Consider the following 27130-nt stretch of genomic DNA (forward strand, 5'->3'; position numbering starts at 1 on the left):
TGCCACTCTTTGAGTTGTGGACGTGTGTTTGTGGTAACAGACTCGATCCCATGATGCTGTTCCTTGGTTGAGTGTCTTATAATAGCATAACTTGTAATGTACTGTCACTGGTGACATTATCGTTGTCCATTAGTGTGAATCTTAACCCACCCGTCTCTGTATGTATCGTCTTACTGTCTGTGAATAGACACTAATATTATGGTGTCTAAAATCAGCAGTAGGTGGCAGCGAGTTTTCATCGTCATTCGTTCATTCATTCATTCTAATTTGTTCAAAAACTCATTCATTTATTCAGTAACAAAACTGCTGTGCATTGTTCTAAGAAGCACAACAGTTCTGTTGTGGCTTTTTTGGAACCATTTGTTTAAGTTTTGGAACTTAAGTCAAAAAAGTCTAAAATGTAACTCATAATATTAAACTGTTGTAAAAAAAATTCTGTATCACATTTGCATATTCATAATCAGGAAATCGGCACACTTGCTTAAGTGATGTTACTTAAAGGGTTCACCCAAAAAAAAGTATTTGTCTATGTTCTACTCACCCTCGAAGCATTCTAGGTGTATGTGACTTTCATCTTTCAGAATAATCCAAGCGGAGTTATATTAAATATTGTCTTTCAGTGGGGTAAGCGGGTGTTTGTTGTCAACAGTTCAGAAGACGTCAAATAAAGCTATGTGAGGGATGTTTTATTACAGATGCAGGCACTTTATTTCACGTCTTCTGAACTTACCCCACTGAAAGGCTTGGAAGAGCAAGGACAATATTTAATATAACTCCGATTGAATTATTCTGAAAGATGAAAGTCAAATACACCTAGAATGCTTCGAGGGTGAGTAAAGATGGACGAATTTTCATTGAACTAATCCTTTAACAATATCATATGATACATATCACATACCTCTAGTGGGCAGAAAAACATGAATGATGAGTAAAAGGTTTACTTTAATTCTCTGTGAGCAAAGTTTGTGTTTTGGCCTGGTGAACAATACAGCAGTAGACTTACTGTACATTGAAGGAGGAACCTGAGACAGAAGAGAATATCAAACAAACTTGGCAATTGGCATGTTTTTTTGTTTGTTTTTTTTTTTTATTTGCACCAGTTTACTATTATTGGGTAAAAAAAATGACTGACATTGAGCTCTTGAATTGTATGCTATTAGTTTCACATAACCACTGTGTCCTTATTTTTCCTTTCAGAAAATTCTGCAACTTCTACCTGAGAAAATCAACAGTCGATGGCAGTTTCACAGTATAGGTAAGTGCTGCTCAGACCACGTTAGACTGACGTGGTCCATGTCACACATTTAACCTGCTGAAATTGAAATATCGCTTACAGTATCACTATTTCTTTGTGCATTATTATTCATGAATCAGTCTGTGAGAGTTCTGCTGTTAAAAGCAGGTTCAGGAGAGAGTCCATGTAACCTGGTTTAATACTCTCTCAGAGAAAATAATTAGCTACAGGGGGAAAGAGAGATCAGTAGGTTAATAAATGAGAGGCTTCAATTTGAAATGCAAATTACTAAATGAAATTATGTGTCTCATGGTTTCAGTCTTCCTTACAGGAAGAGCCTCTAAGGAGGCGATAACCTCAATTAAAGCCCTGCGCATAGAGACAGACAGACAGACAGACAGACAGACAGACAGACAGACAGATCCCTAAAGGGAATTCAAGCAAAAATTGATGCAACAGTATCTGAGATTGTTAACTTTCTGTTATATGTCTTTGCTGGGCAATTCTTTTCTTACATCCACAATTCTCTCTCTGTCAGCTGAAGTATTAGAACATAGATTGGCATTTTAAATGATTCAGTCCAGTCCCAGACCGTGCTGAAGTAGTTCCTCAGCTGAATGAAGGCGAGTCTGATCCTGTGTGACTGAGTGAGTTTACGATTGCCAAACAATGCCTCAACTGGCATATCATTATAAAGTTCAACAGAACGTTTTTTTTTTTTTTTTTTTGGAGACTTTAAACGACAGCAGGGTGAATAGGACATAACGGTTTTGACCACTTTTTCAGCAACATTGATTCTGGGACTATTTTTCCCAACAATCAATTGTTGCAAAATATGCATTTTTATATAAAAATTTGTTTGAGAATTTAGGAAGTCTGACTGTATTATATATTTTGTCATTATAACAAAAAAAAAAAACAGTTGAAATAATGCACTGATGGCTTTAACAGAAGCAAATATTAACAACTCACAGTAGGTCTGTCTTTAAAGTTTTATAAGTTATCATTAAAAATACATATAACAAGACCATTGCACTCTATACAGGTACATGGGACACCATAGCAAATATTATTAGACTAGACTAGTGCTGAGCAACGATTACATTTTTTTAATAACATTATTGTCTGCAATTAAAGGTACAATTTGCAAGATATTTGCAGTAAAATATCCAAAAAGCACTATGCTAGTGTTATATATTTTGCCCAGCTGATTACTAACAATATCTCTAATGTTTTCAACTACTTGTAAATCATGAGAAAATTCCCATCTAAACAGTGACATGGGGCAGTGCAGTCGCCTGTCAATGACGTTAGTTACCCTTTGTTCTTGCCTTTACTGACGTAGAAACCACATGACAACAGTGTCGTGGACACCAGTGTTAAATCCATGATTTATCTTTCCGTCTAATTGATGGCCGTCAGCGCTTGGGTTGCACAAAACTAATAACGCATTCAAAAGTAGTGTATTGTTCACTTTTTTTCCATTTAAAATTACTGCTATGGCAAAAGTGCAATATCATTTGGTTTGCAAACACTTTAAACACATAAGGTGCTTTTTACAGCTGTGTTCCTTTTACATTGTAGCAGTTAAAATATTTATTGTAGCCTAAATCTCAATTTATAACATTAACAGAATTAAATTACATGTAAAACAAGCTATTTGTCACTGCCAGGACGTTAACGTTTTTATAGAAAATATTTTATGGTTTGTATAACAAGCAATCAGGGGTCTCATTTATAAAACTCTCCGTAGATTTCATCCTAAAATTTTACGTAGGCACAAAAGGTACATTTTGCGTACGCCCAAAAGTTTTCAGATTTGTAAAACCATGCGCACACCAGAACCTGCGCAAAAATCTCTTTATAAATCCCAGTCAGGGGAAGATTGTGCATACGTTCATTTCCACCTCATCTCCTCACTGAAATCATCATATATGGAGCTTACAATGTCTTGTTGTACTATGCAAAACCTCATCTGCATATAATTTCCATGCATATTCACACGCACGTGACAACATGTTTAACACAGAGACAATAGGGAAATAGTATCCCTGCTACGTTTTAGAATAAATACATGAAAATACCCATAAAAATAGTTTCAAATAGTTCTCAGATATTTTAGATGATCTCATTAAATAGAATTTTGATTATTTCAAATTAAAAGTATGCAGTTTTGCTGATTAGATAAACATATTTAAGTTATTTTAGTGGAAACAGATAAACGCATATTTATTGCAGTGTATTGTCTGATTCGGCGCGTCACTGACAAAGTATTGTAAAAAGGAAACGTGCAAATCTTACCGTTTTCTCTTAGTTATGTCCTTCAAATATAGCGGAATTTTTCATAATGTAGTAGAGATGACTTTACACAACATTAACACCCCCGTGCAGCTGTGGTTGTGCAGTAATCCAGCAGTGTCCGCCATAATATCACAGTAAGTACGCATCATCGATCATAGTTCCCTCTAAAATATTTCTCATAACATGTGATCTGTAGTTTAGTTTAAAGATTAATTATTGTGCACCTATAGCACCCCTCGCTTTAATAAAAATAACATGTCACAGGACAATTGTTTATTGTTATTGAAATTATACAATTATGTTGTTTGTAAAATTATGTAATTTCAGTGTTAATCTCTTTTAATGCGTTTGGAAGTTTTAATCTAAATGTGTGTACATGTTTACGCCAAGTTTATTTTATATAAATCCCGATATGTGAGTAAAAAAATGCGTACACAATTTCTATACCTATTTTGTGTGGATGCAATGTTTATAAATGAGACCCCTGCACGTTCTCGGGACCCCTCGCCACAGAGTGTGGTGCGGGACAACACTTGATGGGCGGGAAGAGACTTGTGTGTGCGGGATGCGGGAGGATAGGGTGTGCTTAAGGCAATCTCAACCGTGCCGGAGCACGTTTGACCCCCAAAGCCTGGTTCTGTTCAGCAGTCTATGGCTCGATTGGGAGAGGTGGGCAAGAGCGCAGTTCAGTTATTTATATATATATATATATATATATATACAGTATATATATATATATATATATACACACACACACACACACACCGTATTTTTTCGGACTATAAGTCGCACCTGAGTATAAGTCGCATCAGTCCAAAAATACGTCATGATGAGGAAAAAACATATATAAGTCGCACTGGACTATAAGTCGCATTTATTTAGAACCAAGCACCGAGAGAAAACATTACCGTCTACAGCCACGAGAGGGCGCACTATGCTGCTCAGTGTAGACTACAGGAGCACTGAGCGCCCTCTCGCGTCTGTAGACGGTAATGTTTTCTCTTGGTTCATTGGTTCATGTCAAATTAATTTTGATAAATAAGTCGCACCTGACTATACGTCGCAGGACCAGCCAAAATACTTATAGTCCGGAAAATACGGTATATATATACCCTATATATACCCTAACCTTAACATTTTAGGGTTGAATTTCCAGCAAAAATAACTATACCGTGTCAGCCTTCAGATCACTTCATCATAGTCACTAGTAACATTTTTATTGCATTTAGGTTTGTTTATCACAAAGCACTGTAATGATCAAGCCTGTTACTGTCTGTGTATTTCTTTTATAGGTTCTATACTAAAAAAACTTTTGCACACTGGAAACTCTTTCAAGGTAAGATAATGAATAAACCATAAGACCTTCAAATGATGATATACACATCTGTTGTGGATCAGTGTGAATAAAGGAAGTGTTGTGTGTGTGTGTTGTGTGTGTGTGTGTGTGTGTGTGTGTGTGTGTGTGTGTGTGTGTGTGTGTGTGTGTGTGTGTGTGTGTGTGTGTGTGTGTGTGTGTGTGTGTGTGTGTGTGTGTGTGTGTGTGTGTGTGTGTGTGTGTGTGTGTGTGTGTGTGTGTGTGTGTGTGTGTGTGTGTGTGCAGATCCGCTGTGAGGGCATGCGTCTGTTCCTGCTCTGGCTGCAGGCTCTGCAGAGTAACTGTGCTGAAGAACAGCTCCTCATCTTCGCCTGTCTGATCCCAGGATTCCCTGCTGTACCCTCATCCAGAGGACCCTGCACACTGGACACCATTATATACAACCCCTTTTCCAACCCGCCTGATGGTAACAAACATGCACACTCACTCTGCAATGACAAAGACAGTAGTGGCAGGGACATTGTTGCATGGGGCTTTGAGCTGACACAATCCATGTGATAAAAATAAGCAGAATGCTGATCTAATTAATAAAATCAACTTTTTTAGTTTTTTTTGAAAGGTGAGAAGTGTCATTTGTTGGATGTTAAAATATTATCCCAGTTTACTATTCATAGATGACTTTAAAGGTCCCATGACATGAAAATTTCACTTTCTGAGGTTTTTTAACATTAATATGACTTCCCCTAGCATGTATGTGGTCCCCAAGTTTCTAAAAATTTTAATCGGTGCAAATCGAGATTATACTATCATTCTCTGCCTTTGAGAAAATGGAAGCTCAAACGGTCTGATCTGGAATCTCCTCTTTGTGACGTTGTAAAGAGAAATGTTACCTCCCCTTTCTCTGCTTTGCCCGCCCAAATATTTACATATAATTCAGTCGCAATGTCAGCACAGGCGTTACAAACAGACTTTTATGATATGGATTCGACAGCACCGGCACAAACAGTGAGTAACAGTGTTCATTAATGCCTGATCTGTGATCAGTGATTTCTGATGTGTAGTTAATCATTCAAGTTCACACAGACTTTCTTTCTAAATCGTTTAATACTGTTTATGCATCACTGAATCAAGCCAGTGACTAAACGATCAACTTCACGTCGTTTCTCTTAGTAGCATGAAACAAATCTGTTATTTTAATTGTGATTTAACTACAGAGAGCGATCAAAGAACGCTCCCTTTTTTCGGAGCTCTCACACATCGCGAGTATATCTGCACACTGTTGATGACGCTGTTATGCTGCACAACAAAGCTCTTACTGTAATCATGTGTTTGCTGTTAGTTGTGGTGAAAGCATTTTGTGAGAGAAAACGTGTTGCAATAATGACGAGATCACTGCATTCACGCGATAAACAGACTCCGTCTACTCAATGCTGCTCATCACTGCAGCCTTTCATGTGATGGGAAAAGATCGAAAAAATAATTATATAATCAACAAATCCACGATTCGTTAATCTCGACAGCTGTAGTATATATATATATATATATATATATATATATATATATATATATATTTGAGAGGGGTCCACATGTAATACGCATTTCAAATGCAAAGACGTCAGCCAATCACAACAGTTGTGGTTTACTCAGAGTCTCACAGCAGACACGCCCCTTCAAACAGAGCATTCAAGCCAGAGGGCTAATATCAGGATATAAAAAATGCTTTTTATTTCTAAATTTTAAATGTAAAAATCATACTAACAATATAAGTACACCTAAGGAAACATTAAAAAGCATTTAAAGAAAAGGAAATAATCCATGTCATGGGACCTTTAAAGTAGAAGTAATGATAGCACTTTATTATACAGTCCTGTTCCTCATGTGCATACTATGTACTTATTATAATAATTACAATAACTATGTAATAACTAAGTGCTAACCCTTTAACCTAACCCTACAACATGTAGTTACCTTGTATTACCAGAACATTCTTAGATAAATACATTGTAAGTACATGTACTGTAAAATAAATTGCAACCGAAGTAATGTATATTTATATTATATTTAGACTGTTAAACATAATAGTTCACACTGTGACAGACTGCGCCACTGTTTGTTTGAATGCTTAAATGCCTAAAATCATAAAAGAAACAATATATATATATATATATATATATTTTTTTTTTTTTTTTTTTTTTCAACATTTAAGCTGACACCATATTTTTATTTCCATTAATTATTTAACAATAGTATTATTTTAGAACCAGAATTTTAATGCTTTTGGAAAACCTAAATATAAGTGAATTTGAAATGTATAATTTATAGTCCTGGAAACCTTCTATAATGAGTATCTAATGTCTTATATTATTTAAATGTTAATAAACATAACTTCTTGTAGTTATGTCAAACTGGGTAGAAATGTATATTACATGCAGAGTTACTAGCAATCTTTTATTATTTCATATGCACAAAAAAAAGTGTTTCATTCACAGAGGACTTTCCTCAGTTCTTCTTTGGAAGAATTTCTGTGTAACTTGCAAAAATGTTACATGTGGATTAAAATGGGTGAAGGAACCTGTGTTTTTCTTTTTTTGGAAAGGTAGGAAAGAATCTTGGAAAAAATCCCATAGTCAAAAAAAACTGGAAAAGTCATGTAAATTCATTGCTCACAAAAAGTGTAAACTCTGAAGAGCAAACATACATTACATTACATAAATACAAATAAATACAATACAAATGTGTGAAAATAAGAGTCTTCGTTATTATAGCAGAAGTACTAGTTATATTTTTGGGGACCTAGGGAATATTGTCTTTAAAAGTTTGGCCATTTGCTGAAAAAATTTTGAGAACCTTTGCTCTATAGAGCAGAATAGATACCATGCAGAAGACCCTAGCATTGTGACGACAAGTTTTGCTTTCAGATGTGTTTGAGTATATTCAGACTCAGTGTTTGTGTTGTTGTAGCCAAGATTGTGCCGGAGGAGATCACCCCGCTGGTGCCTGCGCTTCCCGGAGAGAAGGTGGCAGAAGACCACACCTGCTCTGTCCTCCAGATTGTGCTCAAGGTCATGGTTCTCCAGGTAAAACAGGGCTGCTCTCATCAGTGTTTGGCTGATAATGCTTGTGGCCTGCTTTGTTTTCTTTCAGTTTCGTTCTGCTCACAACTGAATCTGAATTATTACTCCCACAGGCATCCAGCTTGGACTGGAAAAACAAAGAGAGTCAGGACATGGGCTTTAGATTTCTCTTCTCCCTGTTCAAGAAGTACTACCTGCCTCACCTCTTCCCTTCTTTCACAAAACAAACCAACCTCTACAAGCCACAGTTAGGTGAGTTTGAGACAACAAATGTTTCTCTCTAAACCATTTTTTTAGCAGCTCCCATTTTGATTGGTTGTTTATAAAGAACCAGCCAAAAGACTAAATTATAATGAATAATGGTTGTGTATTTCACATATAGTGTTCACATCCAGTCTCTCTGTTAACACTTAAATTGTTCAGTTTGTTGCAGTTTAAAGAAATATTTCTTTAAAAAATATATATCAGACTAGAAAATATGATCTGGTCAGTCTTAACACAATGACAAGAAAATGAACTGGAACTGGAACAGGATGCAGAAAAAAAACTAGGGAAGAGGATGTGAGGGGCGTTCTATCAGGAAGTGATTTATTTTACAGATACACCTGTAAATAGGCCATTTCTTCACTAGCAGATTTCTTTTGTGTGATGCTGTATTCACACTGGTGGCTGTTAAAGTGAAGTCCAAGGCTGCTATCATATCGACCAGCAAAACAAAGAGTTCAGTACCTAAAGCACTGTTAGTGATGAGTTATCCTGTGGTAGTGTTGGCTAGCAGGTCAGACTGTGTAATGGTTTGTTCTGTGTTTGTCATATATTGTAGTAGACTGTGGTGGGTCAGTGCATTTAAATAGGTGGACTTTGAGAGCAAAATTAAGAGTTGCAAAACATTTGTGTCCAAATTGAACAGAAAACTAAAAAATAGTATTGATTTGTACCTGGACATCATCTCTAAGGCAAAAATAAAAAAAATATATTGAATATTTGATGTTAATTAATTTTACAATACAGTAATACAATTGCAATATTTGGTTTAATTCTTTCATTTCTTCACTTAAAAAAGTTAAACCTGTGGAATTTTGGTAAGTGGCTGTGATTTCTTATTCCAGATCTAATAAAACGATGTAATCAACTGTCCACATCAATGGTAGGAATTATGGTATTGTAAAAATAAAGCATAACTGCCACACAGAGGACACATAAATGTGTAGTTGATTGTATTCACAGTGAATGAGATGCTGAAAACAGCAGATCATGAGGTGTTCACATGTAAATAAACACAGTGCTGCTCTTCACTCTAAAACACACAGTGCATCTGCCTTTTGCAGCTTCATAGACACACTATGCCAATATTGTCGTTTTAATTTTGTATTGATTGACAAATGCTGTGCCAAAGCAGTGGCTCAAAACGTATGTAAAATATTTTGGTTCATTATGAAACAGTCCAAGTACTCAATGGAAAACAATGCTGTAATATATATATATTTTTCTTTCCCTCTCTCTCTCTCTCTCTCTCTCTCTCTCTCAGATCTTCCCCTTCACAGACCAAAGCCCCTCTACGTCCGTGTGACTCGTAACAGTGAGAGCACATACTGCACTAGGGATCAGTATCTGGCTCCCCGCGTGGCCTTCATCACGTGGCTCGTTAACTTCTTCCTGGAGAAGAAGTATGTGAACTCGGCCACGAGCAGCTCTAAGAACGGAGGAGAGGTGCTTCCTAAGATCATCCAGGTGGGAGGATCACTGTCAGCTACACTAGATACATGGACACACATCTTCTGAGACAGCATACTCATTAACTGGAAATACAGGTTTTCTTAATTGAAACTCGTTTGGCAAATTAATTATGCTATTTCTAAAACAAAAGCAGAAGTTCCAAGCGCTACTTTTCCATGCCACTGGCTGTCAACCCCCTAACAATAATATTTTACTGATTAATTTCACATTTGTTGTGATAAAGTAAAATCTAGGTTGCATATGTCATTCATACATTCATTCATTCATTTAGTTAGTTAGTTTTAAAAGTTTTTTTTATTTTTTATTTTAATGCATTAATGCAATTTATTTTTATTTATTTTTTGCTTTTTGCCATACACTTACATTATACAGTGTGCAGAAAACATTCTTCTTATAAAAGTGTACTGTACATCTAAGAATGGCTTTTGGCTAATATAAGCACATTTCAGTTAGGTGCATAAGAATTAGGGTTGTGTACCGAAACCCAGTACCAATACGGCACCGGTACCTATGGAACCGGTATGCACCGAACCGTATCAGAACGCAGATTTCTCTTAAATGCCTGAGCGATCGATTGAAATATTTGTCCTGGTTCTCCGAAATGTACACAAGAAGCACGGGCGTCGCTAGGCTTTTTTGGCGGGGCTATAGCATTTAGCGCCATAAACTGTACACAAATTAAATGTCATATGAAAAAGGCAGCAGACCGGTCTCCTCCTCGTCTTTCAGTGTGCTCTTCAATCCGCAGACCGGACTCAAACACAAACAGAGGACACAAGGTGTGTGTTTATCGATAGATTGTTATAATATCCGTATCTGTGCAGTTCTTTGTCATAAATACAGTTTACAAAAGGTCACGAGGGAGCAGTCGGTTTCTCATCTACTGTAAAGTTTTCTCTGTTCACTGCTCATCACTAAACAGCTGTTTCCTGATGGAGCCCTCATCACATATGAACACATACTTTAATTACACTTATTTAAATATACTTAATCTAATTATACATACTTTATACATACACTACTGTGCAAAGGTCTTAGTCTTAGGCAGTCTGATGTCAATCTCACTAGATTATTATTAAAATGAATGGCAAAATTAATGTTTGGAAATGTAAACTGATATTTCCTACTGACATACTAAAGCAAAATATATAAATAACCTGCTTAAAACACTTTTTGGGGTGAAAATACTAATGTGCCTAAGACTTTTGACTGTACTTTACAAACGACATTGTTGCTACTTTATAAAGAATGAGCATACAGTAATTCACAGAACAGTGACAGACAGCACTCATCTTAACTAAATATCAGAGTGATTGACAGATATACAGTAGAAACATTACGTGTGCTTTTGTATTAAATAATGACCCAGATCGTAAAATACATTTATTAGCCTTAGATTAAGGGAAGCTTGGGAAATGAGAGCATCCAAGAAATGTGTGAATGCTATGGATTTATTTAAAAAAAAAAATATGTTCTTTAATGTTATCCTTTTTAGACTTCATTTATTTATTTATTTTTATTGCAATATCGGTTTAGGCACCGTTACCGTTTTAAAAGTATCGAAATGGTACCGGTATCGAATAAAACCCAATCGATACCCAACCCTAATAAGAATACAAAATGGTTGGCAAAATGTGTTTTTCTTAAGGATTTTTCTGCATCTCAAATGTGATGAGGTTTCTCTTCTCATATAGTGGATTATGTAACATGTTGCATTACAACTATTGCCTCACAAAACTCTGTAAAATTGCAAAAGGCCTGTAAAATTGATTGTGTATGTATTTATTTTCTTTTAAGTATGTGTTTTCCCAAGCCGTGTAGACACTTTTCCACAGTTTATTTATTTTATTTTAATTGGTGAAGTCATTCTTAGTAAATATTACCACTCTAAACTGTAGCAATGTCATTACTGTAAGACACTGTGTTTGTGTTCAGACTGTGACTGCGGCTGGGATCAGTCAGGAGAAGAGCACAGACTCGGAGCCTGACGGTCCTGTGGACCAGGAGAAGAATCACTCGAACAGCAGCACGCTGTCGGGCCGCCGGGGCAGTAACTCCAGTCTGTGTAGCATCGAGGAGGAGCATCGCCCCGTCTATGACAGGGTGCAGGCCATCCTGCTCTCCACACGAGACAACATCAATTTTGTCAACGAGGTCTTCCATCAGGTCAGACACTGAGTGCTCCAGTCTGTAGCTTACATCATGTATTTTTAGACATGTTCTACTTGGTTATAGATACAGTGAGTCTAATAAATATTTGGACACTTGTCCAGGGGTATTGTTTGCTGCCTCACAATGAAATGCTTATTATGCATATGTCATGAAATTATATCATATGATATGCTATATCACAAATATCTTAATTATCATTTTAAGAAGTCTTAAGCTTGAGGATGGAAAAGCAGAAATCAGAATACAGCCTAATGTTATTATTAAACTTCAAAAACCTATGATTTAATTAAATATGAGTGCTGCATCTCCTTACAGTGCATGTTTAACCTCCTTCATAGTTAGTAAAGTGTAGACATTTAAAAAATAAACAGTATGTGGATTTTACCAGGTTTAGCATCACTATGTATACATGCACAATCATGTCTTGGAGCCACTGTATAATACATACATCTGAATTGAGCAATTCATTAATTAATTGATTATTTGTATCAGAAGATGAAACTTTTGTTCAGATGTTCTGTCATTTGCTGCCATCCTGTGGCCAGAATCAGACTACTTCAGAAGAATTCTTTTGTCTGTTTATTTTGATGAATCATTACAGTTTTCATGTGAATCAGAATAAAGAGCATGTTTATTCTAGTGCAGTCACATGCAATCTAAAAAGCATGTTTAAAACTTGTTGCGTGAGGGTCAAACAGTTCAAAATGCCTTGTTGTAGAAGAAGAAACTTGTAAAAATTGTGTATCATTTGTTCTGTCATCATTAGGCTTTCCTGCTCCCGGCCTGTGAAGCTTCTGCCACTCGCAAGGTGATCAAAGTCTACCGGAGGTGGTTTCTGCAGGAAAGCCCCAATTTCATGGCTGAGCCAGAGACGACAAGCCAGGAGGAAGATGGAGAGGAAGAGCACCTCATATCTGAGACTGACAGTGCACACGTGCAGGCATGTCATGAAAAAAAAATGCTATTGATGCTGATTCATTAAGTTATTCCCACTCACCTGTTCTGGGTCAATCCTTCAGGTCTTGGAGACTCATGGGCATAAACGCTCGTCCAGTTGGGGGCGCACTTACTCCTTCAGCAATGCCATCAGCAGAGGCTGTCTGACTGAAGAACAGAAGCAGGACGTGAAAGCTGGCGTCCAGCCCACCCTCCAGGTGCTCACACACACCAGCTCTCTCATCTCACACAAATATGGTTACAATTTAATGGAGCTGTTTTTTATCTGAATATGTTTGAAATCCTTCAGATCCTTCTGAAATCATTCTAATATGCTGCTCTGCTCAGGAAACATTTCTTATTATTATCTATGTTGAAAATGATTGTGCTGATTAATTAATTTGATTCATTTACTAACTTATTTTTATTAATTTTTTTATTTTATTTTTTTGGAAACCGTTCCTCCAAAAGTTTGGAGTATAATAAAAGTAAAATAAATAAAAATAAATACTACTACTACTACTACTACTACAAATGACAGCATTATTCAGCATGGATGCTTTAAATTGATAAAAATAAAAAAAAGTAAGACTTTTAAGACATTAACAATAATACTTTTTTTTTTTTTTTAAGTTTGAAACATTCTATACATTAATGAATCTTTAAACAGTGAAATTTCTTGATCTGTTTAAGTTTCCCAGTCACAGTCTTATTATTATTATTATTATTATTATTATTATTATTTTAATTATAAGACAGCACTGCAGCACTGAAAAGAAGTGTGAGAAAACCAGTTTACCCTCACAATTAAGTAGAATTAAATTAATTAATACTTTTAAAATTAAGTACAATGTCAGATAATATTTATACTTTCTTGTAGTTATTTGCTCCTCAGTGTACACGTAGTCCTGACAAAAAAATAATAATAATAATAATTACAAATATTTTGTGTTGGTGTCAAACTACAATAGCTATAATACAGGTTTTGTGTGCCTTTTTTCTTTTTTTTTTTTTTTGAGGAATTAATGGGGTACCAATACAAAAATAGTAACTGGATTTCAACGCAACAAGACAGTTAAACAATCTTAACTATTCCAAACATTTGTGTCCAGTGTAGTTGAGAGTGAATTGTTTAATGTGTTCTCAGGTGTTCCTGACAAACTCTGCCAACGTGTTCCTGTTGGAGCCGTGTCAGGATGTGCCCGAGCTGCTGGAGAACCAGCTGGAGGTGTGCAGAGCTGTGCTCAGCGTCTACCGTCACATTATCATGGAGCAGAACATGAACCACCCCACCTGGTCAGTCATTGAACCTCAGTAGAGCTCTGCTCTGGTTTACCTGCTGTTCACAAACATTCAGCTGATTGTGTGCGTCATATTATTCTAGGGAGCAGTTGCTGCAGGTGTTACTGAGGATCGCAGAAGCAGTGATGAAGAGACCACAGGAGAACCAAAGAAAAGACAAGTTCGCCCACAGCCTGGCCAGCATCCTCTTCAAAGTGAGTATGACATGAACAACCCGTGGCTTCGTACACACCACAGGGGTTTTCCAAAGGTGGTAGCATCCTGAACATGTGCACACATACAATACTGTACCTTCAACTGGCTGAAGCCAACACTATTTACAGGCAACGTATTAGTGCTTCTAATAATTAGATGGTTGAAGAAAAAAGACGCTTATCAAGTTCAAGCATATTCTACAAATAGCTAACCTGTTGAACATTAATTATACACCACATAACTGCTAAAAGAGGCCTTTTTCCAGTGTAGTTCAACATATGCATACATTTGTTAAACGATGCATTAAAGCCATTTTTATCTACTCAGAATGACAGAATAAAAAATTTTATTATAGAAAAAATTGATTTGAATTCCTAATAAAAAAAAACTAAGCACTGGAATGCCAGTGGAATGTTTTGCCCTGTGTAATACTTTATTGTTATTGTTGCGTATGATGATGTAGTTGATATGGGTTGTTGTGCTGCTGTCATCTGCAGACGATCTTCGTGGCGTGGGTTCGGTCAAACCTGACCGTGTTCATCTCTCGTGAGCTGTGGGACGATCTGCTGGCTGTGCTGTCCTCTCTCAGCCACTGGGAGCAGCTGGTGTTCGAGTGGGCCAGCATCATGGACTCTCTCACTGCAGTACTGGCCCGTCACGTCTACAGCCTGGACCTCCACAACCTACCGCTCGACAAACTCTCAGAGCAGAAGGAGAAGAAGCAGCGGGGCAGGGGTGTGTGTGTGTGTGTGTGTAAAGGCCTGTACGAAACGTACTGTACATGTTTCTGACTTTTGACTTGGGGTAGACTCTTCAAATAATGCAGTCGAGTCCAACACTTGAGTTAACTGATTACTCTAAAATTCAAATGAACTAAAAATAAGATTTAAAACGTTTGCAAAATGTATATTTTGATTTACACACAAATAATAAATGAAAAAATAAGCATTATTAATGCAATAATTTAGAGTCATGCATTCTTAAAAGTGTCTATATAAAGCCTATCATATGTTAATGTTCATATTAAAAAATAATCTTAATAGGAGAATGAACTCAGAACTGAACTGCAGCTAACTCTTAAGAAAATATATCGTGGTTTGCAAAAAATATGAAGCGGCACAAATGTTTTATAATAATCAGAAATAGCTATTGAGCAGCAAATCATCATATTATAATGATTTCTGAAGATCATGTGACACTGAAGACTGGAGGAATGACGATGAAAATACAGCTTTGATCACAGAAATGAATTACATTTTTAATTATATTTGCTTTATTCTTGTTCAAATGACTGCAGCATTGTTGGGCATTAGTGACTTATGATGTCATAAACATTACCAAATATTACTGACCACAAACTTTTGAATGATATATAACATGTTTAACCTTATAACATGCAGTGCAGTGTAGTTTATGATTAAAATACTCTTCAAGTTAAGTTAACTCCTGATTTTGTGGAGAAATGGCTAGTTTTATAAATTAGTCCCACGTTTGTTGACCATAAACAATAAACAGTCACTTTATTTTGGGTAATAAACTAATCTTAATTTCCACCCCCCACTATATTGAATGTCAGATCATGAAAGAATAAAATGCAACACCATTTTGACATGTTGGCTTTGCATATAAATAACACCTTTGGATTTCTCGGAACATTAAAAACTCATTTACAGAAATAATTAGGATATGTGGAGTTTAAATCAGAGACAGTTACAGTAATAATAATAGAAATAATAGTAATATTGAGTGTGTGTGTGTTTTTCAGGAGTGTCGCAGGACTCCCAGAAGTCCACAGATGGGGCGCGGTCGTTCTCTTTGAGCTGGAGGAGCTCTGGAGATCAGGTGGGCGCTCAGGAGCCCATGAGGTTTCGCAGTGCCACCACCACTGGAGCTCCTGCTGTGGAGAAAGCTCGCAACAACGTCAGGCAGAAAGCTTCAGGTTAGAGCTAATCTGCAGGACTCAGAAATGCTCCTATCTCACACTCCTCTCACTCCTCTAGTTTTAATAATTTCAATTTCAATACTTTGAGAAGTGAACTATACTATACTATACTATACTATACTGTGATGTATTTCTATCACAATTGCTTCAAACTTGAATATTTGTTGTAGATATACTGTGGCGCTTCTTCACACTGAGACATGCAGAACATGCAGACTTCATATATCACATATGCCACTAGTTTACGACACTTGGATTTAGTGTACTGCTCTACTTTTTATTTATTCATCCAAAATTTGCCAAATTCCGTGATATTTCTCATTTTGTTGTACATTTTTCTGACTCCACAATTCCATCCACAGTACGTTGGAGTTGATGGATTTGTCTCTTGCTGTCAACATGTTTAGAACAAGTGGAACTGAAGCCATCCAAGAATAGTTGACCCACACAAGCACAGTCAACTAGTCACTTCAGTTCCTGAATTAGTATTAGAGTACAACTGGCGCTCAAACATGAATTTTCTGTCTATTTGTCTCCTTAAATGCACATGCGCAGAAATATTTTCCTTTGAATCTTTCCTGGTTTGGAGATGATTGTGTCTCGTTGTGGTGGAGAGCTTGTTGAGTTTGGAGCAGATGCGTTTGAGTCTGAAGGACGCCTCTCACACACCGCCCCCAGAAACATCCTCGATTGTTTGTGTGCGCACATGAAACGACGTGGCTTTTCTTTTGCCTAATTGGATTTCTCCTACATTAATCTTCAAACAGCCCAGTGTCCTCCCTCCTCGTTAGGAGAGCCGCCTCATCAAACTGCCTGCCTGTTTTTGATAGTTTCATTAAGAGCGTAATTAATGCTCATTAATATGCATAAATAGGTAACTCGGCAAAAGCGATGTCATCTAGAAAGAAAAGGCGGTAATTAAAGCACGCCGTAGAGGGAATAATAAAGCGCTCCGCTTTCACGGCTCTTCTCCAGACGTGACATGGAGTGGCCAAAAAAACACAATGCTAATATTTTGTCTTATCAGAGCTGGCAGAGCAAACTTAAAATAATGTGCTTCATATTTCCTTCTCGGGGATTGAGTATCAAAGGACGCCATGAGCCGAACGAGAGCGCGGGTAGAAATCCTCAAAGTGTGTCCTCTGTTTGACTTCAAAATACCAATCGATTGTTGGCGAAAAAGCTCTTTACAGAACAAAGACTTGCAGCATTCATTCTTCAGGTTGTGCTTTGGTGTGATGGTTACATGAAGTTGTGAAACAGAATCTGCATTTTAGTCTGTGTGTTGGCGTTCACTGTTACTATTGCTCATACTTTGGCTTAGTCATTTCAACAGCCCCTTGACCCTGAATCCTACCGAGACACGACTGATATATCAGTGGAGCTTGAAGATCGGAAAGGTGTGTAGTGTTACTCTAAGCGATTGGACTTAGACTTGTGAAGAAGATTCATTCTATTTTGTTCTATTTTGGTTTATTTGGTAGAAGTCGTTCAACTGTTTTCTTGTATTTGTAGACTGTTGAATCGCTTGTGTCAAACAAAGCTGCCTTTCCACTCTCCCTGATGAAAGACAGACTGGAAGCCTATATTTATTTCCATTTTCAGATCCCATTTGGTTGCATTGAAATATATGAAGTTTTACCGAAGTTTTGCTTGTTGGACAACTAGCCAATTTATTTTTTACTCTCATTTGGTTCTTTTGTGTGTTTGTTTTTGAACCATTTTTTATGTTCATGAATCTGATAAATGTGACAGTATGCATAATTGTATTTTCCAACATTGTTTAGCTTTATTCCTATTTGATTTCAGTTTTAAAGCACATTATCGGCATTTCCGAGATAAACAAAAAAACACTCACTGACAATCCTTTTGTGTGTGTGTGTTACTGCAGGGTTGGGAACAGCATGCACTTGATTTAAATTTGAAGTGTGTCATTTCTGAGGATTTTAAAATACTGTCTCCTCTAATACTAAGCTCTGATTCTTACAGAATAGTCTTTACTAGTGCACTCAAATTTGATGACGTCTGAAGCCTAAATATTGGCTCAGCCAGAGGTGTGTGAGTTTGGCTGCACAGAAATGACCCGCTTCACCTTTCATAAATTGTCTTGCTATTACCACAGCTGTAGAATGCAACTGATCCTCTTCCCCATCTCTCTCTCTCTCTCCTCTGCTTCTGTGAGCAGCTAAGCGAAGTCAGTCTATCAGCAACTGTGTGCATCTTTGTGAGGCTTTGCCGGCCACTAAGAGTGTGCCCATGCTGCTCCACACTGTCAGCTCTTTCTTACCTGGTATCTCTCACAACTCTCACTGCTCTCACAGACTCTCAGGTAACTTCCTGTTTCCTGTCTCCATCACCAAACTTTCCTTTCCTGTTTTCTATCTTGGCGTCATCTGCTTCCATTTAAGATTGAGCATAGCCAGGAAAAGGGCAGATAATGCACTGAATAATTGGTTTTGTTTTTATTAGGATACTTCTATTTTCCTTTCATTCCAGACTGGCAGAGGAAGTGCAGAGAGCACTAATGGAAACACTCACACATTCATTTACGCTCCAAGAACTGAATTAAAGAGTGTCTCTATAAGCATGTGGAGCATCTAGTTTTAGCTCTAGTGTGTTTGCAGGAGTATGCAAGCTTTGTAGACAATTGAAACCCTCACAGACTAAATGGAAAGCTGCAATTAATAAAATGCCACTGTATAAGCACACTATATAACTTCTTTTATTTGATTCTCTAATCATCATGCAAATACAAAAGGTGATTTCCATTAGTGCCCTCCATTTAATTATTGAACCACAGTTCATGATGCATGCTTGCCCTGTTAGTATGAAAACACTGAACAAGTCGAGGGCCCATGAATAGATGTGTGTTTCTTGTGAGTTCTGATAAGCATGGCGATGGTGTCAGATGCAGCTTTGGTGACGGTGTGTGTGTTTGTCCACTAGATGTGGAGGAGTGTCAGCTGTCTGAATGTGAGATAGGGGATGGAGACTGTCCTCTGCCCCGCAGCAGCAGCACCTCTGACATCACACAGCAGATCACCGACACCTTCCCAGGTATCCACACAATCACACACATTACACACACTAATAGACTCATGACTGTAGGGGTTTAGAAATTAATGTATTTGGTGAATAGTACAGTGCTTTTGAATGTTTTTTTTAAAACCCAGACCTAAAACCTTTTTTTTTTTTTATTTTTTTTTTTATTGTTATCTCTAAGACCATAATATACAGTGGCATGAGAAAGTTTGGGAAACCCTTGCAGAATCTGTGAAAATGTGAATAATTTTAACCGAATAAGAGAGATCATACTAAATGCATGTTATGTTTTATTTAGTACTGTCCTGAGTAAGATATTGTACATAAAAGATGTTTACATTTAGTCCACAAGACAACAAAAAAAAAACATTAAATTATTAAAATAACCTCATTCAAAAGTTTGTGAACCCTTGGTTCTTAATACTGAGTGCTGTTACCTGATGATCCACGACTGTCTTTCTGTTTTGTGATGGTTGTGCACGAGTCCCTTGTTTGTTCTGAACAGTTAAACTGAGCAGCGTTCTTCAGAAAAATCTTTAAGGTCCTGCAGATTCTTCAGTTTACCGCTTCTTTCACATATTTGAACCCTTTCCAGCAGTGACTGTATGATTTTTTTTAGATACATCTTTTCACACTGAGGACAATTGAGGAACTCAAACACAACTATTAAAAAAGGTTCAGACGTTCACTGATGCTCCAGAAGGAAACAAGATGCATTAAGAGCTGGGTGTGAAAACTTTTGAACACGATGGAGATGGTCAAATATTTTTTATTTTGTTGAAATATTTTTTTTTCCATTTAGTTCTGCCCTTCGTAAGCAACAGAAGATATTTGTATGTTTCCCGGAACACAAATTAAGTACAATTTACCTTGATCTTCAAATTCCAAAAGCTCTTAATGCATCTCGTTTCCTTCTGGAGCATCAGTGAACGTTTGAACCTTTTTTAATAGTTGTGTTTCAGTGCCTCAGTTGTCCTCAGTATGAAAAAAAATGTATCTCAAAATCATACAGTCACTGCTGGAAAGGGTTCAAATATGTGAAAGAAGCGGTAAACTGAAGAATCTGCAGGACCTTAAAGATTTTTCTGAAGAACAGTTCTCAGTTTAACTGTTCAGAACAAACAAGAGACTCATGCACAACCATCACAAAACAGAAAGACAGTCGTGGATCATCAGGTAACAGCACACAGTATTAAGAACCAAGGGTTCACAAACTTTTGAATGAGGTTATTTTAATAATTTCAGCATTTTTTTTTTTGTCTTGTGGACTATATGCAAACATCTTTTATGTAAAATCTTACTGAGGACAGTACTAAATAAAAACAACAACATGCATTTAGTATGATCTCTTATTTTTTGAAAATTATTCACATTTTCACAGATTCTGCAAGGGTTTCCTAAACTTCTGCATGCCACTGTATAACTATTGTAATTCAACAGCATTATACAACAAATGTAAATGTAAAAATGATTATTTTGTAACAAGTCTATGAATTCATGTTCAAGAGCTTTTATTTTTGTGGACAACTGCAGTTTCTATGAAAGCAGGTTTACAAATTGCTTTGAAATGCAGATAGACTGTATGCTTATTTAAATAAATCCCATCCTTCTGCAAATCACACTGAGCCATATTGCGATGTTTTGCCAAAGCAGTGGCGCAAAGCACAATGTTAGAGAACTTTTGTATTGAGAAGGGATGGGCAGATAAGATTGTGGAGGGCCACATCTGTATTTTTATTCATTACGTTTATTCATAGTTCTTGGCAAAAAGATGCCATTAAACAAATAACATTAAAATATATGCAGTGGGTTGTTTGCACAGTGGTCATATTAGCCAACTGCTTGAAAATCACAGGCAGCATGATTTGTGATATGTGCTGGTATGAAATGCAGGTCAGAAGAGAGATGAGTGTGTGTCAGAGAGCAGCTCTACAGGGAAGAGAGAGAGCGAAGCTCCCACGGTCAGTAACATTGCATTGCATTTGATTCAGTCAAGGATTCTTCACATGCTCATTTTATTGAAGTTTTGTGGATATTCTCAGATTCTGATCCGGCGGAGCAGCAGTCCAACAGATCTGGATTATCCAGCAGACGGAGCGCCAACATCCCTGAAAATTAAACTGCGGGAGAAAAGTGAGCTCTGTCCAGTGATCTCTCCTTTTTACAGAAATATTGTTTATCTTTCTTGCTTTCTTGTATTCTTATTTGCTTTGTTGTTAACCATAATAATAATAATAATGTAAAAATGTGCATTTTCATTTATCTATCTATCTATCTATCTATCTATCTATCTATCTATCTATCTATCTATCTATCTATCTATCTATCTATCTATCTATCTATCTATCTATCTATCTATCTATCTATCCCCAAGTTCTGTTTGATTTTAATTGATTTAAAAAAGCAAAACAACTGTGTGTTAGACTGTGTTTTTAGAGCCGTGTGATAAATATGAGTGTCTCTCTTCTGTCAGGTGAGAGTGTGAGCAGTGAGACGTCTAATGGTTATCTGAACGATGCTGAGGTGTGGCATGCGGTCGAGGAGGAGCCGGACTCTCTCTCTGCTCGTGACGTGAGTGCAGCCGTGGACACAGTGAGCCAGAGGAGCCTCCAGCTCAGTCACACTGAAGCACTGGCAGGTACCAGAACTCAACACAGCTCATCCCCTCTCAACGCTGATCCTGCCCAACACCCATGTGTCCCATCCCAAGTGCTGCCACATGACTCTGTGTTTGAAAGTTGTGGTGTTCTTGATGTTATTGTTGCCCTTTTCTTTGGTCTCAGTATGACGTATGATTCAGTATGACTCAGCAGAACGCCATATGATGTACAGTTGGCTAATGGCAGATAAAGCACCTTAAAAACATGTCATTTAGGGACATAAAAAATTGTACACAGTATTTGTTAGCAGTTTATTATCCATAGACTAGGTTAGCACCAGTGCTGTGAGTAGAGATATGAATGGAACCCAGAACATTCCTTTAAATCGGTGGTTCTCAACCAGGAGCCCGAGGCCCACTGATGTCCAAGGGCACATAAAAATATTTTAATTCATCCTGTTCCAATTTACAATGTCTTGGAAAACCTGGATATTTGAGGGTGCCTAATAAAATAATTAATTTTAAAAAATATATTTAATTGACATTATTTATAATGACTATACATTCATTGGATTGAAATTGTGTGTAGAAAAATGCTGGGGAAAAAATCTTAAATTTATAAGATACATGACTGTGGGAGACAGTCAAGGGTACAAACAAGTTCATGCAAAGTTTAACCCCAAGCTAATGAAAATTCTGTAATAATCTTTTTCTCTTTTTTTTAATTCATTTTTACATTTTACAATTTTTGAACTTATGATTAAAAAAAGACACCACAGAGTGTGACGTTATCTCATGACCTTGACGTGGAAGTTTAGTGTGACCACCCCTTTGTTTAGTAAATCACAAATGACGAAGAAAAAAGTGGCGAAGCTTTGAAGTAGATTGAAAATGCCTGTAATCCTGAAGTTTATTTCCAGAGAAGTGTCGGGCCTTTGATTGAGGTGGAGAAGCACTGCTTTAAATCATCCTAGCGTCTGCTACTGATTATTCAATGATTGTATCAGGATCAGCTGTTGTGTCTTATGTGTGGTTAAGTGTGTCTGCTTTCCCTGTTTGTGTGAATGTGATTCCAGCACCCTTCCATCCATCACTGTGTTGTTGTGTAGGGTCAGATTGTCCCCCAGTGTCTCCGGCTCTCCTCCTGCCTCATGGCTGCTGTGAGGGCCCTCAGCTCCTGGAGGATGCCATGAATGTGCCTCACCATCTGGGTACTGCACTCATCCTCTCAACCTCGCTCAGACCAAACTCATCTTGTGTTCTTCACTCTGCCTCCATCCATCGAAGGAAACATGTTTCCAAACCTTCACATAGACAGCTTTCTTCTAAGACTACATCTTAACCAAAACGAAACCTCATAAAAAACTCATTTGAAATCCTCTTCATTGACAGGAACATGGAGTTAACACTAGTTTTAGTAGTTTTTGGCTTTATTTACCTATTTATTTATATCTTTTATTATTGGCCTTGTCTGATTTCTGTTTGGCCGATGTGTCAGAACATGTCTTTTATTTTGACTGTGCCTGAACTTTGGAGCTCCCATTCCTGTCTTCATTCGCCTGCTGTCTATGTCTAACGTTTCTGTGTTATTTCATTTTTAATGCTTAAAACAAGAACAAAGATCTGTCAATTGAGTATTACATTTAAATTAAATTAAAATGTATGCATTTAGAAGACGCTTTTATCCAAAGCAACTTACAGTGCATTCAGGCTATCAATTTTTACCTATCATGTGTTCCCGGGGAATCGAACCCCCAACCTTGCGCTAGATAAGGCGATGCTCTACCACTTGAGCTACAAGAACACGAAGTATAAATGGCAAATATTTGCTCATGTTTTAATCATAATCTCACTTCATTTTCATTATTTTCTCATGAAACGACTTCCTCAAGTAAATGTATCTTGATTTAAGAGTCTTTAGATATTTGAACTAAAAAGCAAGACATAAAAACCCAAAGGAAGAGCTTTTTGCAATGAGATCAGAAGGTACAATAAAAGTTATTTTACTTAGATTGTATGGCTCATACAGTATGATGAAGTGAGATTGTGGAGCTCGTGCTTCAGACACAAACTGAGCAAAATTATGCTTGTTGGTGCAGATGCACAAGTTTTCAGTATTCATCTTGTTACTTTGAAGAGCCAGGAGGCCAGCATATTTATATGACTGAAAAGTATGATGAAATTCTGCTTGTAATGTAAATCAATGAGATCTTTATAGCAGATACTTACATAAAACAATGTAAATTTAAGTCATCATTATATATCATCATATCCATTATATACAGTAATAATATGTTTTAGTAAGAGAATATTTAAATGCTTAGTTTTATGTTCAAAACATATAATGCAGTTAGGTATAAGGATGATTGACAGATGATCTAATTATCTTTCATCAAAAGCCTGAGGATCAGATTTGAACTTGATTTTAAAAAAGCGTCTGTTAAGCCAAAATCAATCTTCTTTCAAGTCGTATTCAAAGTTGATGTGATGTACTCACTCTGTGTGTCTGCTCTTCCTTGCAGACAGCAGTGAGTTTCTGGCCGATGACGTCAGCATCATCGCCGGCGGCAGCTTGACCGGTTGGCACGCCGACTCTGCCTTCGTTCTCTGGAGGAGGATCTTGGGGATCCTGGGTGATGTGAACAGCGTCCGCTGTGCCCGCATCCACGCCAAGGTCTTCAGTTACCTCTACGAGCTCTGGCACAAGCTGGCCAAGGCAGGTTCCCTCCGTTCTCTGCAAAGTCTGGTTCACAGGTACCTTAGAAACTAAATGATGAAGAACTCTTTCCTAAACTCCTGTTTCAGATCAGAGATAATCTCGGGGTCAGAGTGGATGCAGACACAGCCGTGGCCAGACCCTTGTTCATCCCTCCTCTGCGCATGCTGGCCTCCTGGCTCTTCAAGGTAACAAGATGTATAGTAGAACAGAAAGATAACAATACAGATAAAGCTTTAATAGTCATTCTAAATTTAAAATTAAAGCCACAGAGTGGAGTCCGCACAAGAACTATGACCATAACAAAATAGAGGAACTTTCAGAATTGTTCATTTTTCCAGCTGATGATTGATAAACATAATTGGCGACCAATCAGAATCCACCTGACTTTGAAGTATTTTAAGTTGCAGATTACAGAACTGCAATAGAACATTACCATGCACTGTTGAGGATGCTTATATTGGTATTATAGTTATCTTTAAGGTTATCATTCTTGGTGTAAACTGGCCTTTATTGGGAATTCATCTGTATGAAATAAGCACAGCGTGTAGGAGAGGAGCAAACAGATGTACAGTACTAGGTGGAATGCGAATACAGCCCAGTGATGTCATGCATATGCTAATTTGGGCATGCTTTACTGTATTTACTCTAGACCTTTTGTGTTGAATCAGAATAGGCAGATTAAAAATAGAATGACTTGTTATGTATGGTTCAGGCTACCATGCTGCCGTCAGAGTTCAAGGCTGGGAAGCTCCAGGCGTATAAGCTGATCTGTGAGATGATGACCAAACATCAGGACGTGCTGCCCAACAGTGACTTCCTGGTGCACCTCTACCACGTCATGCACAAAGGCTTCACCAGCAACGATCAGGTACAGCTGATTCTGCATGTGTTTTATTAAACCTGCTTGTGCTCTGTTCTTGGTTTTACACTTCTGTTTATCGATTATAAGCATATATATGGAGAGATATACATGCACACCAGGAAGGGACTTGGCATAGGAGTTGTGGAAGCTCCAGAGGAATTCATAAATCAGACTCGTCAAGAAAACGTACATCCATCAATAAAGAGGGGTTTTAGACACCTGTACGTCAAACTGAAAATGCATTGCTGTATTGTTTTTCATTCTCGAATTCTGTCTGTAGAATTAAGCCTAAGTATTTAACCTGAAATATCCCTTTAAAAAGAATATATATATATATATATATATAAAAAAATATCATGCAGTTGACCACTAGAGGGTGCAACAGTCTTTGATTCTTGTGAATGCAGTAAAGGCTCACTAAAGCAGCCTGGTTCTGTATGTGATACAATGCTTCTCTCCTAAATATTCACAAAGAATCATTTTTGAATAATCAAAAGAGTGTTAGATCTGATTTTGACTAATATACATTCAACTTTTTTTCTATAGGTTTTATCGCTAATCAGGTTTTGTTTGTTTTTGGTTTTGATGATGTTCAGATCTCCAGTGGTGTGTGCTGGCACTGCGCTGCGTCCCATGGAGTGCCACACTTTTCATTTCGGTTTCTTTTTATTTGGTCAAAAAATAAAAGCGCCCTGGATGTTGAACTGCAATGGACAGAGCTCAGTAACATCATGAGCGGGATTGTAGAAGTGCATCACTTCTGCTTTTGTTTTACCACTCACTTGATGGAGCTGTTAAAGTTAAAGGGCACCTATTATGCAAAAGTTTGGACATGAATGTGTGTTGGCGGTTTTTAGTCCCCATTAGTGTTGTCAAAAGACCCGGTACTTCGGTACCAAGTAGGTACTAAAAAAATGTAAATGTGACGGTACCAGGTTTCTTTATGTACCGGTAGTACCGAGGTCCCGTTCAAACCCGGTTCAGCGCTATGATTTCCGCGAAGCAGAAAACGAGGACGGAATCTCAAAATCCAGTCATGAAAATGAAACTTACATTTTAATATGGACAGTCATGGAATTTGTCAAAGTTAGCATAAATTGATCAAATCAAATCTCCATATGGACCAGTATCTGTAAATGTTAAGCCGCAAAAGTTGTTTGAAATATGAATCCGTGTTCTGCGCGTCTCTGTGTGAATTAATGAATGGCAGAGACATTAATTGCATTAATTTCAGCATCTGAGCTTCAGAGTTCTCTCTCCATCAAGCGATCTGAACTTTTCAGTTCATCTCAATGGACGCACAATGCACATGTATTTGATGCTCTGTAAACTCTTTGTGAAGGCGCACGACTCACCGTCGCTTTACTGATAGCGCTGTTTCTCACACATGCAAAGAGAGATAGAGCGAGAGTCTTACCACGCTGAATCGACACGCTATATGTAAACTATTCTTTGTTGTCTTCTCCTGTCAAAATAATAGTTCATTTAGAATTATTCATATTCATTTTCGAACAAGCAGAAGACATACCGGTTTCTCCGGTAGTGGGCGGAGCTAATGCACAAATGGCAATTTCATTGGCTGGCGCTGATCTAGTACCGTCCCTGTTTTGATTTTAGCAAATCAGTTTGACCGAACGCAGACAATGTGATTAATATTCATGAGCCCAGCAGCTCATCAATTCATAGTGCATTGTATATAT

At 37.4% G+C, this 27130-nt stretch overlaps 1 protein-coding gene across 7 annotated transcripts in view; it reads left to right on the forward strand.

The window, feature by feature from the left end:
- Nucleotides 1–27130, forward strand: part of LOC132111815 (ral GTPase-activating protein subunit alpha-2-like) — a 180876-nt gene that overhangs the window by 91384 nt on the left and 62362 nt on the right. For 3 of the 7 annotated variants that reach the window (XM_059519423.1, XM_059519426.1, XM_059519419.1), the window contains exons 4-26: nt 1198–1255; nt 4828–4871; nt 5136–5316; nt 7812–7927; nt 8038–8176; nt 9453–9655; nt 11597–11827; nt 12600–12773; nt 12853–12987; nt 13917–14065; nt 14154–14265; nt 14764–15001; nt 16032–16205; nt 18394–18537; nt 19155–19265; nt 21144–21211; nt 21293–21383; nt 21724–21793; nt 21836–21888; nt 22959–23060; nt 24372–24565; nt 24655–24753; nt 25281–25436. In XM_059519423.1, the coding sequence (XP_059375406.1) occupies nt 1198–1255; nt 4828–4871; nt 5136–5316; nt 7812–7927; nt 8038–8176; nt 9453–9655; nt 11597–11827; nt 12600–12773; nt 12853–12987; nt 13917–14065; nt 14154–14265; nt 14764–15001; nt 16032–16205; nt 18394–18537; nt 19155–19265; nt 21144–21211; nt 21293–21383; nt 21724–21793; nt 21836–21888; nt 22959–23060; nt 24372–24565; nt 24655–24753; nt 25281–25436 (3042 nt within the window). Of the gene's footprint in view, nt 1–1197; nt 1256–4827; nt 4872–5135; nt 5317–7811; nt 7928–8037; nt 8177–9452; nt 9656–11596; nt 11828–12599; nt 12774–12852; nt 12988–13916; nt 14066–14153; nt 14266–14763; nt 15002–16031; nt 16206–18393; nt 18538–19154; nt 19266–21143; nt 21212–21292; nt 21384–21723; nt 21889–22958; nt 23061–24371; nt 24566–24654; nt 24754–25280; nt 25437–27130 lie in introns of all 7 variants that reach the window. The other 4 variants (XM_059519420.1, XM_059519422.1, XM_059519424.1 and 1 more) reach the window with 4 other exon arrangements.

The sequence above is a fragment of the Carassius carassius genome, chromosome 31 (genome assembly GCF_963082965.1).
Source record: "Carassius carassius chromosome 31, fCarCar2.1, whole genome shotgun sequence".
Lineage (NCBI taxonomy): Eukaryota > Metazoa > Chordata > Actinopteri > Cypriniformes > Cyprinidae > Carassius > Carassius carassius.